Raw genomic sequence first — 16,421 nt, forward strand, 5'->3', positions numbered from 1 at the left:
TTGGCTACCACTACCAAAGGTTTGAAATTAATAAAAAAAAGAGTTGAGACATTTGTTCAAAGTTATTTATTCAAGATTTTTTCGCAATGAGATAAATTTACAATTTATTATTCAAATGTCGAAACGGACATTTTCATTATATTCGGCGGTTTTTTGTTATAATGAAAAAAATAATTTAATCAAATTATTAGGGAAGTTTATTCTGGCATTTAAAATTGAACCTAATTTTGAATTGCTTTATAACAATTGAAACATAAGCATGTGGCAGTTAGTCAGATCCAGTTTCATTACAATCATCACATTGCGATGTGTTTTATACTGCTCGTCATCTATAATAATAAAGACATTACAAAACAAAGTTGTAGTTGTAGTATACAATTACAACGGTAGCAAGTTCGCTAACTTGTTATATAGCCCAGCACCTTTCATCTTTAAATACGTTTGCTACGTACTACTAGCACATTGTTGCTCTATAGTTTTGGTGTTTCAAATGATTAAAGTTGTCAACAAAAAGAGTTGTCTGCGTTGGTATGTAAAGATTATTTTGTGCTGAATAATTATGAAGCAAAATACGCGTGTCCGCGTGATTTTCGGCTGGTGGCTCTACAGAATTCAAATTGAGCGTTTTTAATGCTTCTACAGCATCTTTCTGGCCTTGAGCGGCGGCAAGACGGAGCAAACGCGTAGCCGTTTCAGAGTTTTGCTGAAGCCCACCTCGACCCTGGCCGTAATAAATACCCAAGTTGTATAGAGCGCCTGGATGATGCAATGTCGCAGCCGATTTATATAACTCCATTGCCTAAAAATACAATATATATTTTTATATACATTGTTTATTACATGTACATTATACAACAATTATATGGTCCCAAAAAGATTGGATTGCAATGCAAGTTTCTCATATTTTCTTAATATTATAAATAATATATAATAATAAAAGCATAGATTCATTGGCTAAACTAGTAGGAACAATATGTATAACAATAACTCTTCTTTATTTCCTGTCTTCAATGTCCTATGATATTACAATATTTATGAATAAACTATTTTAAGCAATGAGAAAAATAAAGTGGTATTAAGCTATACACACTCAATCACTCTACTTATTTACTGGTGCTAGCAAGTCTTGTTTGCCCAGACAAACATATGCCCTGTCCTTTTCTGCTGAGAGGCAGTAATGTAATCCAGTTTGAAGGATGTCTCAAGATGGGTGGGTTGGCAGCATATATATTATGTTATTTTAGGCTCTGGTATCCACCTAATCCTAATCCCAGATGGGCCCCTGAGTTTGCTCACCAATTTATGCAAAAAAAACACTAGACTAGTTAACAAATGTGTCAAAAATACAGTATTGTTAGTTTTGATATTTAAAGAATATAAAGATTGTTACCATTTTCTCATTAACAGACACTCCCAGACCCATTTCATAACATAAGCCTAAATTATACAGTGCTGGTGCATGATCACGATTTGCAGCTGACCTGAAATAATCATCCATTACAGTTTTGTAATGTGTGTTTTTGTAGCCTGTTTTTTTTCTGAACTTTATAAGACGACAATCAAATAACTCATAAATCAATTTCATATGAATAGTAAAAAAAGCTTAACCTTAGAAGATTGAGTCCATCTTCATAATGTCCATTTTCTATAGCAGCTAAACCCAGCTGATTCTCAATAGAATTTAAGACTTGTCCCAGATCATTTTCACTTGAATTTTTCCTTTCAGTTAAATTTTCTTCACTTTCTTCAATCTTTTCATTAGAAATGGAATGGACAGAAGGAGTAAATGTACTGATAATTTTCTCAATTCTAACTGGAGAAGTTTGATGAAATCCATTGTTTATGGAACATATGAAATATGGCCGTAAACTATTCACAATATGTGACAAGGTAGGACATTTCTTTTGATACTGATTACTGTGGTATTTGTATTTTATATGAATCAGCTGACTTGTGTACCAGCCAATTATTAATCCACTGCTCTGAAAAGTAGAATTAAAGATATCGACGCTTGAAAGGCAAATATGACTAAGCGACAATAACTGCTTTGTACATAAATGATAGGCAATAACCATATTCAATGCGCAAAAAAAAATATTTCTAGGTCTATTAAAATCATTTCAATCTTACAGCTACTACCTAGATTCCACTACAGCTAGATTCGTTAAAATAAATTTTGTTTTCAGGTATTTCAACTTTAAATTAGTCTACTGTAAAGTTCACGGATTGTCGCTTAGTCACGTTTGCCTTTCAAGCGTCGATATGTATCTGGTACTAAATTTTTTACTTAATGTCACCTAAAATGCTGTAGCTCTGAAATTCAGTTACAATTCTTTATAATAATAAGCGCCAACAAAGACAACAATTATAAATATAGCACAAGTAAACAGTTTCTTTATTTAGTTTTTGTAAAATTAATAATCAAACTTGTCCTTATAACTTTTGTTATAAAAAGTTTGATGATTATTATAAAGAAAATAATGTCATCTCTGCTGAAGACATTCAAATTATGAGCAATATGGAGCTAGATGCTTCTTTAAAATGAGTCGTCTATTATCAAAGGTGGCAATCTGTGCATTTGGACAAAAAAATATTATTGATTTGTTAATACAGATTGATTTGAATATAATCGTCTCCTTCAAAGAATACGGTTCAAAACCTGCATTAAATAAAGGTTATAAGGTATAAATAGTTAACCTGTTATTTATCTAAGATGTAGTTCTGAAGAGTTTTGTGACTGCCAATGGAATACAAAGTCAATAATTCTTTTTTTTGATTTACCAATAATTATCCAAAAGTCAGATTGCCGGCTTTGATAATAGTCGACTCAAATATAATACAGATTTCATTAATTTAAAAAAACACTTAGTGCCCTGACTATACTGCTGTGGTGAGGGTTGTGGATTTAAAACTTATATTGAACAAACATTCATGTGAATATCAATCAGATCTTTGCCTAGGAATTTAATATCTATGTAAGTAAGTGTATTTAAACATACAGCAGGGATGAATTACACAGTCGTCTTGTATATGTTGTTGTAATATAAAAAACTAACATTTAACTATTTGAAAGATTTTAGCTGAAAGAGTTACAGGTCTTGGCCAAATGCTTGTTTGATGGTATTTGATTCTACTTTTCCATAAAACCCGTAAACTTTCTATGCGACTCAGGGCCTGAGATTGGACCGGCCAGTCCAAGGTTTTTGTGCAATATCATGACCTACTGCTTACGGCTCTGTTGCTGCTCTTTAAAGTTTGTTATGATGGTTTAAGATGAAAAAAATATTTTTCTGAAAAAGTATATTCATTCATTACATCCGCTTGGAAATTAAATTTGGTTAAAAAATATTGAAACACGTAATTTGTGTAACAAAAAAATTATCTGTAAAAAAAATAGGCTCACCCATGTAATGGCATCAATCCAAGTTCTGTGCTCAAAATTCCATCGTTTGCTGTTTGTCCCGTCATTCCTACACGAGCTCAAGCATTTATAAGATGAAAACCAACGAGATGGAGTACATAGACTTTTTTCATCAGATGAACTCGAACTGTTAACAACACCAACAGTGCTACGGTTCTCAAATTGGGCTACACTTCTTTCAAAGGTATCTCGTATACGTCGTGAGACGTATTTCCACATGATTACATTTAAATTAATATTTACGTGTATTTTAAATCAATATGTGTACACTTTCATAGCGAATTTAATAACATCATCGCGTTTGCATTTCTTAAACTTATTTATTTTTTATTTGTTATAGTTAGCATTCAAACTCCTGTTGATACTTGATAGCCCACTTCAACCACATACAGTCAAACGGGGTGAATGGATACGGAATTGAACTTTGAGTTCATTTATCACTAGTAATGGCTGAAAATATTATATTGATATTGGTATCAATATTTGAGTCGCATCCTGAAGATTCTTAAGGACTTTACACGGAACCATGTAAAGCATCCAGTTTTAAAATTTTCTTCAAATTATAGGCCTTCCCTATTTAAACACGAAATGGGGCTATTAGGTACGATAATTGGAATTATAGGGAAAAACTGCTAGGGCTGTCACAATTATGAAGGACTGATTTGGAGATTTTATATTTTTGTGCAATATCTATTAACGATTGATTAGTACTGTTGTACTCATTTAGTGCCTGTTCTATGACTAGCTCATCATATCTTTCATAATTTTTTTCTCGGTTTGGTTTTTATGTTCGCGGTATTATTGGAAGTTAGGAATCTGAAAGAAAATAATCTTCATAAAATAAAATAGATAAACGTAATTTTAAAAATCTCCCGACACATTATTAAATCCTTTCATCCATTACGAAAAAAAAGCTGCGATCGATCTTCAAAACGGCCGATGGTAAAGTATCGAAATCGATTCATCTACTTGGGAGCTACAATGCCTACATAAACACGAATAAATAGCCAAAAGCTGTAAAATTATAACACACTACTATTTGCGTCTGTGACTATAAATTCAAAATGTTCATAATTACATCACCAATAGGTAATTAGGTACTTCATACATAAAGTGACAACCCTGTCCCTATAGTCCCTTTACTGTCTCTTGATGTACTGCGTCGTCTCTCTTTATTAAATACCTCATCCCAATTTACCCTTCAGTCGTACCTAAGGACCCCCGAGACGTACCGAAAAACCTCTTAGTATGTTAAAAAAATATGAGTCTTAATAAAATGTAATTTTATGACTTAAAAAGCCTTTCAATTCTAATTAAATTATGATATCCAGACTCCAGAATAAATAACCTCCTCGCTGATATAGTTGTTTCAATACAAAAATCACAAAAACATAGTTTATATCGATCGGTAAAATGATGAGCTCCAACGGTACTTTCAAACAGGCAATTTCAGAATGATGTTTTGACAATTTATTTTTAGTTTCATGTCAAATAAGTGTTGCCGGTTCAACAAATAACTATTCTTCTATACATTTTTCCCATTTTATAGGCTATGGCTAGTAGATTTTCATAGTTATTAATACGAACATTTCAATCCCAATTTTATCCCCATTCACCCCTCGATTCCTATTAACCCCGTTTGACGGTAATTCATTGTGTTAATCTATGGTAGTGTAAGCTGTAAAGTAAAAAGTGTGTACAATAAACCGAGAAATGTATGGTGGGAATACCAGATGTCTAGTTTTTTTTTCTTCAAGATTAAATGTGGATTAATTGAATTAAAATGAAAGAAAATCCTACAATTTCACTGTGAGATTATTGTAATAAATGATTTCAACTTCAACTTACATTTCATTTTTAAGAATCTGAATTCCTTCGGTTATTTCTTATCCTACCTTATTTAATTATATTTAATTTCATTCTATAATAATTTATTTCAGTTCAGTCGATTCCATTTGACTTTTCATTTTAATATAGAAATTACTTCGATCTCTAATAACAAAAGATTTAAGTGTAAAGGCTGCACATTCCTTTTGCCTCTGATGTACAACTCGAGTAAAACGTGAAAACAAAAATTATAATTTTTATATTTGGAATTTGTAGGTACATATATGTATGGGAAAAGGTATGTATTTAAAGGTATTTAAGAACAGCTTTTGCCCGCGAATTCGTCCGCGTGGAATAGTTACTTTGGCATAACGCTAAATAATTTTACCCGCGACTTCATTTACGTATAAAGTGAAAATCTTTTTGAATAATAGAATGTTAAGGAGCTATTTAAGGTACCAAAATCAAACTTTTTAACCGACTTCAAAAGAGGCTATCAATTCGACCACTATTTTTTATCTATGTGTTCACCGATTTTTTTTTTCTTTTATTTCTTAGATGGATGTACGAGCTCACAGCCCACCTGGTGTTAAGTGGTTACTGGAGCCCATAGACACCTACAACGTAAGTGCGCCACCCACCTCGAGATATAAGTTCTAAGCTCTCAGTATAGTTACAACGGGTACCCTACCCTTCGAACCGAAACGCATTACTGCCTCACGGCGGAAATAGGCGGGGTGGTGGTACCTACCCGTGCGGACTCCCAAGAGGTCCTACCACCAGAATTCTCGAGAATGCTTGACCGATTCTGATAATCTTTTTTTCTTTTTTTTGTTCGAAAGGGTTGACTTCCCGAATGATCCTGTAATCATCAAGATCTGATGATGGGATTCTGAAAAAATCCAGAAAAAATATTTTCATAGCCTGTCTTGAAGTGATTTGGGTGTTTCTTGTTATTCTTTTTATACTGTGTCGCTGCGCACCGGCCGGCCGGCACCCTGTAAGTACATTAATATTACACGCTTGATCATTATTTTGCTGCGATGTTATTTTAAAACTGCGATATCTTCTCATACTCATTAAAATCAAGTGTGGCTAAATTTAATTAAAATTAAATACTTGTAATGAAAAACGTATTTATTTGGATAGGGATTAATATCATCTTTATAAAAACACCTTCACAAATAATGCTTTATTTTAGAATAAATTTGGTTAGCATATAAAACTTTATAGTGAGCCAACCATAAAATATAGAGATAAAATAATTTTAAAGGGGAACAATATTTGTCATACATTATTTTAGCGAAACTTTAACTATTTCCGCAGCGCACGCAGCAGAAGCTCTCAAAAGAAAAAAAAACGATTATGAAACATTCTTTATTAGTGCTCCGCTCATAGATTTATACACTTAATATATTCAAGGCTCCGCTTGTATTGATCTTAGCGTGATGTTATATAGCCTTCCTTAATAAATGAGCTATCTAACACTGAACAAATTTTTCAAATCGGACCTGTAGTTTGAATGCATTTACTACCAGATCGAAATCTGATTGCTGATGACTGGCCCGAAAATCTGCGGGTTGATGTTATAGCTGAATCTCACGTCGAATTTTTCGACGAGGATAGTGAATCGTGATATGGCTGCTACCAGCTTTAGAATTAGGAGCGTCCAACAGCATTTCGAGGGATCAGGTGAATCCCTTGCATAATGTAAAAATGTATATTGCGTGTCATCGTTTAAAAATTTTTTACGCAAATTTTAAATGTTTTGTCACCATACATTTAAATCGTGAAACTTCGCGGTGATATCGGTCTGTAATAGTATTAACATCTACACCGGTTAGCGTATGAAAATAAATCTCAAAGACCACATTTAAAAAAAAACATACGATTTGCTAGAAGCTCTTTAAGTGCTGTCGTGTTGATAGTATTCGACAGATCCCGATCCCAGTTGGTGTTTTTTTTTCCTCAAATAATTATAAAAAATAGTGAAATGAAAAGAGAATGGAGACTGGAAAACAAGATGATTCTTTCATTCTACCATCAGACTGGCCACAATTTATCACGAGAATCACGACAATCACTATGTTGGATAAAAAAGGGTTTTTCACTATAGTATACAGTAGCAGCGTCCTGGTAGTAGCATCGACCTTTACAAAACACATTCCGCCGAAGGAGCAATCACATTTTTAGGTTCTTCTACAGTGCCTACATTAATGACTCATCCGCCATATGACTACATATATACCGCAGACTTCGAATTTTGCTATTTATTTCCGTTAAAAAAAGAAAAACTCGAGTTTCAAGACACCGAAAAAATGGTGATAAATTATGAAATTTCCGTTTGGGGAGAGCGTCTTATAAAAGGTGGGATTATCTTTGTAGAAAAGTGTCCATTGATTTTCAGTGGTGTTACCATATTAATTAATGCTTAATTATTGAAGGAATGGATTTTAAAAAAAATACATAAATGACTTAGGCACATACATGCACATACATGATGTTGTTTTGTTCTAATGCCGGCCACTGACATGCGCGCATATTCGTACATTGTACGAATGTTTGCGCGCATGTGAAGGGCCGTCAAACATTCATTCGCAAACCTAGCGGCTGTGCAAATGGGTTCGGTGCTCGATTTGCGAACCCGTTTGCGCTTCCTCCCACTTGTTTACGAATGTCTCACGAATTTCTCCTCCTTTTTAATTCGTCAATAGAACATTGAAGAGAAAAAGAGTTTTGAATTCTTTTCCAGACATCATTAACAGCCATGCTGTTTTTATGGGATTTCTTTTGATGAAGATACGCTACATAGTAGACGTCACGAACTATGAAAATGGCGATACGTCCGTTACCTTCGCAATCGTCGGCGCAACTGGGCAAACGAATGTGTGGGAGACTACGCGAAGGTTCGCGGTTCGCGCGCTTTGATGTCTCTTAAAAAACCGACACAGCTTGGAAAACCACGAATGTAGCGAAAACTTTGTAAAATAATTTGCAAATGTCGTCCTACACTTGCGGGTTGCGTATTCGTGTGCATGTGAGTGACCGGTGTTAGTCTAATAACTTTCAATGTCACCTTGGTACTTTTCGAATATGGATATACAATAATTTTATAAAATTAAACAAAAAGTAATTTGAATCTTTTATTTTTTTGACAATTATTATGGAGGCTACGAAAAACTTTTTTTATTAACTTTAAAATACTAACTGGAACTGAACTGGAATATTATGTTTAAATTAATAAACTTCTACTTTAAAAATAATGTTACAGATTTAAACATTATTCTACTTTTTACAACTGAATTTATTATGGAATATTTACTGACATGGCTGAGAATTATGGTTTTAATATGTATACCACAGAACATAATATTTAAAGCATCATAGTATCTATTTAAAGATTCTCTATTCTAAATTGGTGGAAATCTGCCTCACATCTTATCACTCTGTGACTTTTCAAGAAGTCACAAACAAAACTTTTCACTTCATACTCCTCTGAAAATGAAAGTATTTCTTACTTCAGAACTAACTATTTCATTAAAATGAATATCAACCATTGACAGGATTACCTGGATAGTGGCTGCACTGATAAATCAAATTAATTAGATGTTTCGCTAATGCTTTGAACAGTGCTTTCCCTTTAATATGACCTTTTGTGTATACAGGAGTAAGTATTTTAACAACCCAGGGAGCAATTCTTTCTTTACAACTCAGAACAAACTCAGGGGTTTCTTCTAATGGCGATAGTATGCTTTCATCATCACTGTCTGGTCCAAATAAATCAGCAAACAATTCTTTGATCTAAAACAAAAACAAAAAATTACCAAATTTAAATAATTGAGCTTTAAAAAGATTAAGCGAAGCTCTGCATCAGTATCTATATACCCTTGCTAATTTTTTTCTATTTGAATCTCCAATAAGATCAAGTATTTCAAATAATTTCACTTTTAAAAAATATTCTTCACATAACCACTTGCTTGGATTTTGCTTCTTATGTTGTAGTGTTTGTGCTTTTGGTTGTTGCAGTTTTTGGTCTTCACGTGCAGAATTATCTTTGGTGTTATTAACAAGCATGTCTGCTAATGATGCCAGCTTTTCATCTAGTGACTTTATTTGTTTTGCATGATTTTCAATAACTGATGTATTTACATTGCTAGCATCATTATTTACTGTGTAATCTTCAAATAAGTTACCATCAGTAGGCATGTTGCAGAGAGTTGTTTCGAATAAATCTTCATCATTTTTATTCCCATGAAACAGTTTTTCCAGTTGCATCATTAACTCATCATGTGTGTCAAGATCATCAACTGGCTTTGGCATATTAAGTTTTGGTGAAATACTGTCCGGTTTAGATATAATGTCAGATTGTGGTATTGTTTCCATAGCATGAATATCTTTGGTAATTACTGGATTTTGAGCCTCTGGATGCATATTAATGACAACCGGTATTTTATATTGATCATTCAATGGTGTTATATGTCGCTTGTTACTCTCAGGTGTACTTTGAGTATCATTTTTACGTCTTCTCTTAAGTTTCATACAAACACATGGACAAGTACAAGCATTTTGATTGATAAATGTTGTTTGAACTTTTTTATCATTTTCTGGATGCTTATTTAGGTATTCATATAATTTTTTATTAATCTTTTTATTCTTTGTATCTTTTTTTAATTCCTGAACCTACAACAAAACTTTGTTTTATTTTTTTAAATTAATGATTAAAACAATTTTATTTGTTAATATTATGCACATGTACCACAGATCCAATATATTTTCTATAAATTTGTACAATCATACATTTTTGTGCTGCTTTCATTTCTATGTTTTTAGCACATCTCCAAATAGCACTGGGAAAATGGAGTTTTTGGTGTTGAATTCGGTGGCTTGTTTCATAGTTAACTTTTAAGAGTTGCACCATATAATCCATATAAGATTTGCGGACCTTAAATAACAAAAAACTATTATTATCGAATTATGAATTTAAATTAATTAACTATTGTTTTATTTGTAAGGAAAGGAAACAAAACAATTGTATTCTATAAATGTGAGCAAGAGTTATCACTAACCAGCAACTGGGATGCAAGCATGCCAATTTTTTATCTCTAATACTGGCTTTGGGAGTTCATAAAAATTAAGGTTTTCGGGAGACGATTTAATGTAATTTCGTTTTAAACATTGTTTTATCTTATTTTTGTTCCGGTGTTTCGATGCATTCATTTTACCTTAGTAATTAAGTTACTCAACAGATAAAATTGCCATAGATTTGTAGTGAATCTAATTTTTTATAAATTTATTATTGAAAGTAATTATACCCGAGAAATTAGAAGGTGAGGTTCAGACGCATACGCCGGCAGAGGCATAATTATTTCGTCGTATTCACTAAGAAGTTGCTCCACAATTTGATCTTGATCATCATTATTGATTGCACCGTCCATTATGGTTACAGAGTTGAATTGACGACAGTAGTCGCGTATCGTTACTTTTAAAAACTACCCATAAATCTTCTATTAAATGTAGGTATTATCTATGCCCATCAAACTGGATTTTCATTGAAATTTTAAATAAGTAGCTACCCTCTAATGTTATGATATGAATTGAAATTTCGCACGGAAATTTAATGCATAACCAAAGACTACATACCTACCTACACTATAATCCTGACGGAAGAAACTCCACAATAACTAAGTGATTTAAAAAGGATTATCTTTATCTATGAATGGGCTTCGACCATTTTTTTTAAATAAAATCACATAACTGAATAGTGTCGCTGATTACAGGCAACCAATTCTTTATGAAAAATATTTTAAAATTACATACTAATACATTTAATAAATTTTTCAACCTTTGTTTGTAGTCAAATTACGTCCTCATTGGCTTTAATCAAATAGAAACTTTCGCCTATCTTTCTAAATGCTCTGTGTATGACTGTATGACTCTATTGTGAACTTTATTCCGATTTCCGATCATTTGGATAGACTCAAGTTTTTTCTAATTTCAAAGCATGAACGTAGTTACGACATGAACACTCTTAATATCACTTGATTAGAAATACGGCGTATAATTGGAACATTTTTTAGAGATTTTGTACTTATTAATTACATAAATGTTTTCCCTACCTATTCCAGGTTCTCGCGGATGGGTGAACTTACAACCTGCTCAATCTGAGAAAGTTTGTTAATACTAGCTCTAGCAAGAGGAGTGTTTCGCAGAATCTATCACCGGATCGGAATTTAAGCTGCCGTAATAACACGTTTAAGCATGACGAAATGAAATTCTAAATTAAATAAAATTAATCAATTCACACAATGCCGGGTTCCCGGTAAAAAAGTCATTTAATCACTTTTCCACACATTTTTTCAGAGATTGTGCTGTTTAAACTTCTACCCTCTTTTAGTCTGTCAGGTACTTACGTTGTTGTGTAAATTTCGCAGCTATTTTAATTAAGCGTGTAATCTATGCTCCATTTTACGTTGTAATCTAACTGACTTTTTGGCGGGAACGCGAGGAGTGAAGTTGTGTGATTTGATTAATTTTGTCTATTTAGTGTTTCTTCAGGTTTAAATAATAAATAATAATAAATAAATATTTACTAACAATCACGCCACGTTAACTGGTCCCGTGATAAGTTCGTAAAGAACTTGTGTTACAGGTACCAGATAACGGATTTAAATGTAAGATTTTTATTATACGCATACATATATTTAATATACATCCATAACCCTGGAAAAGACATTTATATTTATCATACAAATATCTTCCCTTGGCGGGATTCGAACCCGCGACCCCCTTGTGTAGTGACCATGTCACTTACCACTACACCAGATGGCCGTTATGTGTAATAACGGTGGTTTATTAACTGTTTAATATCTGTGAAAGTGCAAAAATGTGGGAAAATGAAATAAAGCCGCTGGACGTAACTTCTCGGGATCCTCCAAAAAGTCAACTGATAAAATCTCCGTAAATATTTGACTAAGATTTATTTCATCTCATATCATCTCATCTTATTTAATTTAATTTCATTCTGGTTGATTAATGTCTCAAATTAATCATCTTCACTTAATTTCATTTTACTCCATATAATTTTTCATAAAATTAAGAATATTAAATATTAAAGTAGGACATGACCTAAAAGTGTTAGTTACCAGGTCATAAAATCTCTTAAAAAAAGTAGTGAACATAGATTATACACTTCGTATTTCTAATTTCTAGTGTAAGCTAACGCTAAGCATCGCGTGTAAGCATTCTAAAAGTTCCTTGTTCAATAACGTAAACTACTTTTGATTACTATGGCGGATTCAACAGTTTCCGATGTGACTAAGATGAAAGTTGTTGAACTACGTAAAGAATTAAAATCACGTGGACTTTCATACGCCGGCGACAAAGCAGAGTTAATCGCTAGACTACAAGCTGCAATTATATCTCAAGATGAACACACCGACATCAACTTTGAATTTGACGAAATGGACTCGGACGGAGTTTTTGAAGACGAAGAAGTTAAAAGCCAAACAGACGTACTTGATGATACTGCCGTGGACACTTTAAACGAAGATTTAGTTCTTTCGGAACAGTCTTCTACTGCGACAATCGCTGTAGAAACAAAATCAACACGAACATTAAAACGCAAAACCAACGCAGAAACCAAAGATAAAAGTGCAGAAAATGCTAGTGCAAAGAAAATTGTGTTGAATAGACCCTCATCAATTTCACTTGTCAGTTCTAAAACTGTTGATGATCAAATTAATGAAAAATCTGTAGAGCCGAAAACGGCATCCGAAAGTAATAATGTCATTAAAATAAATACTGATCTAGATCCAAAGAAAAGGTTAGAGTTGCGTGCTAAAAGATTTGGTTTGCCTATTAAAATGTCCGAGTCTGAGAGAAAGGAAGCCAGGAAACAAAGGTTTAATCAAAATGATAATCAGAACACCTTCACTAGTACAGGGACGTTAAACGAAAATATGGAAAAACTTAGAAAGCGAGCAGAGAGGTTTGGTGAATCTGTTTCCAAAATAATGACAGATATTGAACTAAAGGAGAAATTGGAAAAACGTAAAGCCAAATTTGGTGCTGTTGCATAGAACATGTTTCTGATAATGGAAAGTCTACTCTAACAAATTAAGATTAGTATATAAGTATTGTTTTAAATAAATAAAACATTCTACTAAGTCAATATTTGTTAAGCATTTTAATTACATATTAAATCATTCGTTCATGTTATAGAATGGCAATTCTTGAAAATCATCAATTATGTGATGGATGACTTGGTTTTGGGCAGAATTTTTACTAATTTCATTAGTATTAAAATCTTGTGGTATATGTAGTGCATATTCCATAAAAGGTTCTTTATGAATATTAGCCCAGCGAATAGCTACATCTTTCAATAAACACTTTCGAAATGCCATACAATGCATGTGTTGAAATTTCTGATAACGAATTCTTGAAAAACCCATTAAGGCTAATGCATAACGCCAGCACTTCATTGTTTTGCTATTTGCTCCAACGTGTTTTGAATCCGGTGTGGTAACAGTAAGCAACCCTCCAGGTTTCAATATGTCATAGGCTTTTTGACATGCAGTTATTCGAAGCTGGGAAGTTGGAATATATTCTAATAAAAAACAAAATGTCACACTTTCATAGCTATTTTCTCCTATTTCTTTAACTTTATTGTCTTCAATTACGGTTCTAGTGCCAATTGGTGTATCTAAAAAATCACACTGTAATACAGACTCATTAGCAGGGCATAAATCAATAGCAAAAACATCAAAATAATTATATAACTTAAAAGGATTATAGCAACTGCCAACATCAACCAACTTCAGTACTTCTGAAAATGATTCTACAGTGTTTAATTTTAGTTGCATTTTATTTGCTATGTTTTGTTCTTGTTCACGGTAATGTAAGTAAGTTTTGTTTATGAAATATTCATAACAAATTTTTGCTGTCCAATCTATTCTTGATATAGTCTCACTGTGTTCCCAATATGTTGTAGCCAATTTTTCCATACACTGTGCATATTTTTTAAGGATCTCTGTATTTTTGCTATGTGCCTTCCAAGCTTTCTCGACCCCGATTTGACTTGTGGAGTTTCTTAGGGCAGAATGCACATCTTTTAGAAATGTAGATAAAGCTTTTTGTTCTTCGGATGCCATTCTATTAAAAAAGATACTTGAATTTTCAGAGCAAATCGATTGCTTTTATGTTCTATTTACACAGAGCAATAGTTACAATTATTAATTAACAGCTGTTGTGACTATATGTTGAAAGTAAAAGTAAAGTCGCGAGCAGTAATGCTGTATTGTTTTTTATTCTATAAGCATGATTAACGCTGATAGATTAGGTCGCACAAAATTAATACTTAATTACTCATAATATTATTAACATTAGGTTAAGTTTATATTATGACAGGATTTACAGGTATATACATAGTGTACATAGCTCTACTAATTTTTTTTCTTAAGGAATTTTATGATCTGGTAACTAATACCTTTAGGTCATGTCTTATTTTAATATAAATTCTTATTTTTATGAATAATGGTAATATGGAGTGAAATGAAATGAAGATTATTAATTTACATTAATCAACTGGGATGAAATTAAATGAAATGAGATGAAAAGATATGATGGGATGAAATATAATCTCAATGAAATAGTGGTCATTTACTGAGATTTTTTCGGAGGATCCCGAGAAGTTACGTCCAGCGGCTTTGTTTCATTTCCCCACATTTGTGCACTTTCATAGATATTAAACAGTTAATAAACCACCATTATTACACATTTAAACCTGAAGAAACACTAAATAGACAAAAAGCAAATCACACAGCTTCACTCCTCGCGTTCCCGCCAAAAAGTCCACTGTACATAGGTACTTGTTGCACAGACCAATAATTGGAGTAGAGTTCTATTTTTGCAACTAGGCAAAGGTATCATACCATACATTCTAATCTTTTATAATTTTGTTAATGAAAAATGATTATAATATGAAGTGAAATAAAATGAAGTTCATTAATTTGGAACATTAATCAGTTGGCATGATTTTTTTTTATTGCCCTTGTAGGCAGACGAGCATACGGCCCACCTGATCGTGAGTGGTTACCGTCGCCCATGGACTTCAGCAATGCCAGGGGCAGAGCCAAGCCGCTGCCTACCGCTTAATACTCTCCACAAGTCTCGTTTGAAGAAGGACATGTCATAGCGCTCGGGAAATACCGTGGAGGGGAGCTCATTCCATAGCCGGATGGTACGTGGCAAGAAAAACTTCTGAAAATGAACGCAGCGGTTCCAGATAATATAGATGAACTCTGCTCCGATGGCGGGAGGTGCGATGGTAAAAAGGAGATGAGGGGATCATCTCAAACAATTCCTCAGAGCACTCCCCATGGAACATACGATACAAAATACAGAGGGAACCGAAGTCTCGCCGAGAACCCAGAGGTTCCAAACGATCCTTGAGGATGGGATTATGGACAATCCGAACGGCCTTTTTCTGTATGAAGTCAAATGGATGAGGTGAGATGATATGGGATGAAATATAATCTCAGTAAAATGGTGGTAATTCACTGAGACTTTCACTGAACATTTTGGACGAGAAGCTACGTTCAGCGGCTTTGTTTCGTTTTGTTAGGTTGTTCCCGCCAAAAAGTCTCATTAATTGGAGCAAGCATGGAGTTAATAAGTACCTACAACTGGAGTGCTGTCTAATGCCGAGAAATCGGTCTCGAAAGAGAATACTTTTTGGTCGCGGTGTCCTTGTCTAATGTGGTGACCATATAAAATGTATTTATAGGACACAATTATACACATGCATCAGTTTTGAATTTACCTTAAGTAATTCTGTGTAACCCTATGTAAATACAAAACACGTGCTTGCAACGTTTTATTTATGTAAATTCAATTCTAAACATTGCTTCGTCGTCATGGTGACTTTTTTTCGACGGTTTTTTTTGGAAGTTGCTGCGTTGTCGAAAATCTAGCACTGAGTTTTATTACAAACATCATTACCTCAGTTCTATTACTTAAACTTCCTCAAACTCATGTTTAACGTCCGAATACTGAACTTAATTACGCAATTCCTACTTTAATGTACTGGCTAAGTGGGCCGTGCAAATTAATATTTGACACACTAAGTGAGACATTGCAACACACATGGTCTGCGCGTATCGGGTGCTCTTTTCCT

General features: G+C 33.3%; 4 protein-coding genes and 1 long non-coding RNA gene across 11 annotated transcripts; 2 read left to right on the forward strand and 3 right to left on the reverse strand.

Annotated features, from left to right (window-relative positions):
• Positions 1–51: 51 nt before the first annotated feature.
• On the reverse strand, positions 52–5,531 carry LOC119628711 (uncharacterized). 3 transcript variants are annotated; one of them, XM_062669384.1, is made up of 5 exons: positions 5,270–5,531; positions 3,404–3,843; positions 1,609–1,982; positions 1,391–1,481; positions 52–799 (listed from the first exon to the last, which is right to left on the reverse strand). In XM_062669384.1, the coding sequence occupies exons 2-5, from the start codon at positions 3,638–3,640 to the stop codon at positions 455–457; spliced, it is 1,047 nt and encodes a 348-aa protein (XP_062525368.1). In that variant the 5' UTR covers positions 3,641–3,843; positions 5,270–5,531; the 3' UTR covers positions 52–454. The 3 variants fall into 3 exon arrangements, with proteins under 3 accessions (XP_062525368.1, XP_037867904.1, XP_037867903.1); XM_038011976.2 differs by lacking the exon at positions 5,270–5,531 and having other exon boundaries at positions 1,609–1,977; positions 3,404–3,899; XM_038011975.2 differs by lacking the exon at positions 5,270–5,531 and having other exon boundaries at positions 3,404–3,880.
• On the forward strand, positions 5,448–8,387 carry LOC134199153 (uncharacterized). Its single transcript, XR_009973511.1, has 3 exons — positions 5,448–5,546; positions 6,091–6,248; positions 8,001–8,387. It is a non-coding gene; the product is annotated as an uncharacterized LOC134199153 (long non-coding RNA).
• Positions 8,379–11,768, reverse strand: LOC101742851 (uncharacterized). Of its 5 annotated transcripts, none has more exons than XM_021351420.3 (5): positions 11,659–11,768; positions 10,005–10,190; positions 9,134–9,928; positions 8,818–9,049; positions 8,379–8,743 (listed from the first exon to the last, which is right to left on the reverse strand). In XM_021351420.3, exons 2-5 carry the CDS (start codon positions 10,173–10,175, stop codon positions 8,643–8,645), a joined length of 1,299 nt encoding a protein of 432 aa, XP_021207095.1. In that variant the 5' UTR covers positions 10,176–10,190; positions 11,659–11,768; the 3' UTR covers positions 8,379–8,642. The 5 variants fall into 5 exon arrangements, with proteins under 5 accessions (XP_021207095.1, XP_062525366.1, XP_062525367.1 ...); XM_062669382.1 differs by lacking the exon at positions 11,659–11,768 and adding an exon at positions 11,365–11,548; XM_062669383.1 differs by lacking the exon at positions 11,659–11,768 and adding an exon at positions 11,091–11,245.
• A 766-nt stretch (positions 11,769–12,534) lies between these two features.
• On the forward strand, positions 12,535–13,418 carry LOC101743238 (SAP domain-containing ribonucleoprotein). The gene has a single exon (XM_004931269.5). The coding sequence runs from the start codon at positions 12,535–12,537 to the stop codon at positions 13,324–13,326; it is 792 nt and encodes a 263-aa protein (XP_004931326.1). The 3' UTR covers positions 13,327–13,418.
• On the reverse strand, positions 13,411–14,688 carry LOC101743089 (S-adenosylmethionine sensor upstream of mTORC1). Its single transcript, XM_004931268.4, has one exon. The coding sequence runs from the start codon at positions 14,395–14,397 to the stop codon at positions 13,450–13,452; it is 948 nt and encodes a 315-aa protein (XP_004931325.1). The 5' UTR covers positions 14,398–14,688; the 3' UTR covers positions 13,411–13,449.
• Positions 14,689–16,421: the final 1,733 nt, after the last annotated feature.

The sequence above is a fragment of the Bombyx mori genome, chromosome 7, assembly GCF_030269925.1.
Source record: "Bombyx mori chromosome 7, ASM3026992v2".
Taxonomy (NCBI): domain Eukaryota; kingdom Metazoa; phylum Arthropoda; class Insecta; order Lepidoptera; family Bombycidae; genus Bombyx; species Bombyx mori.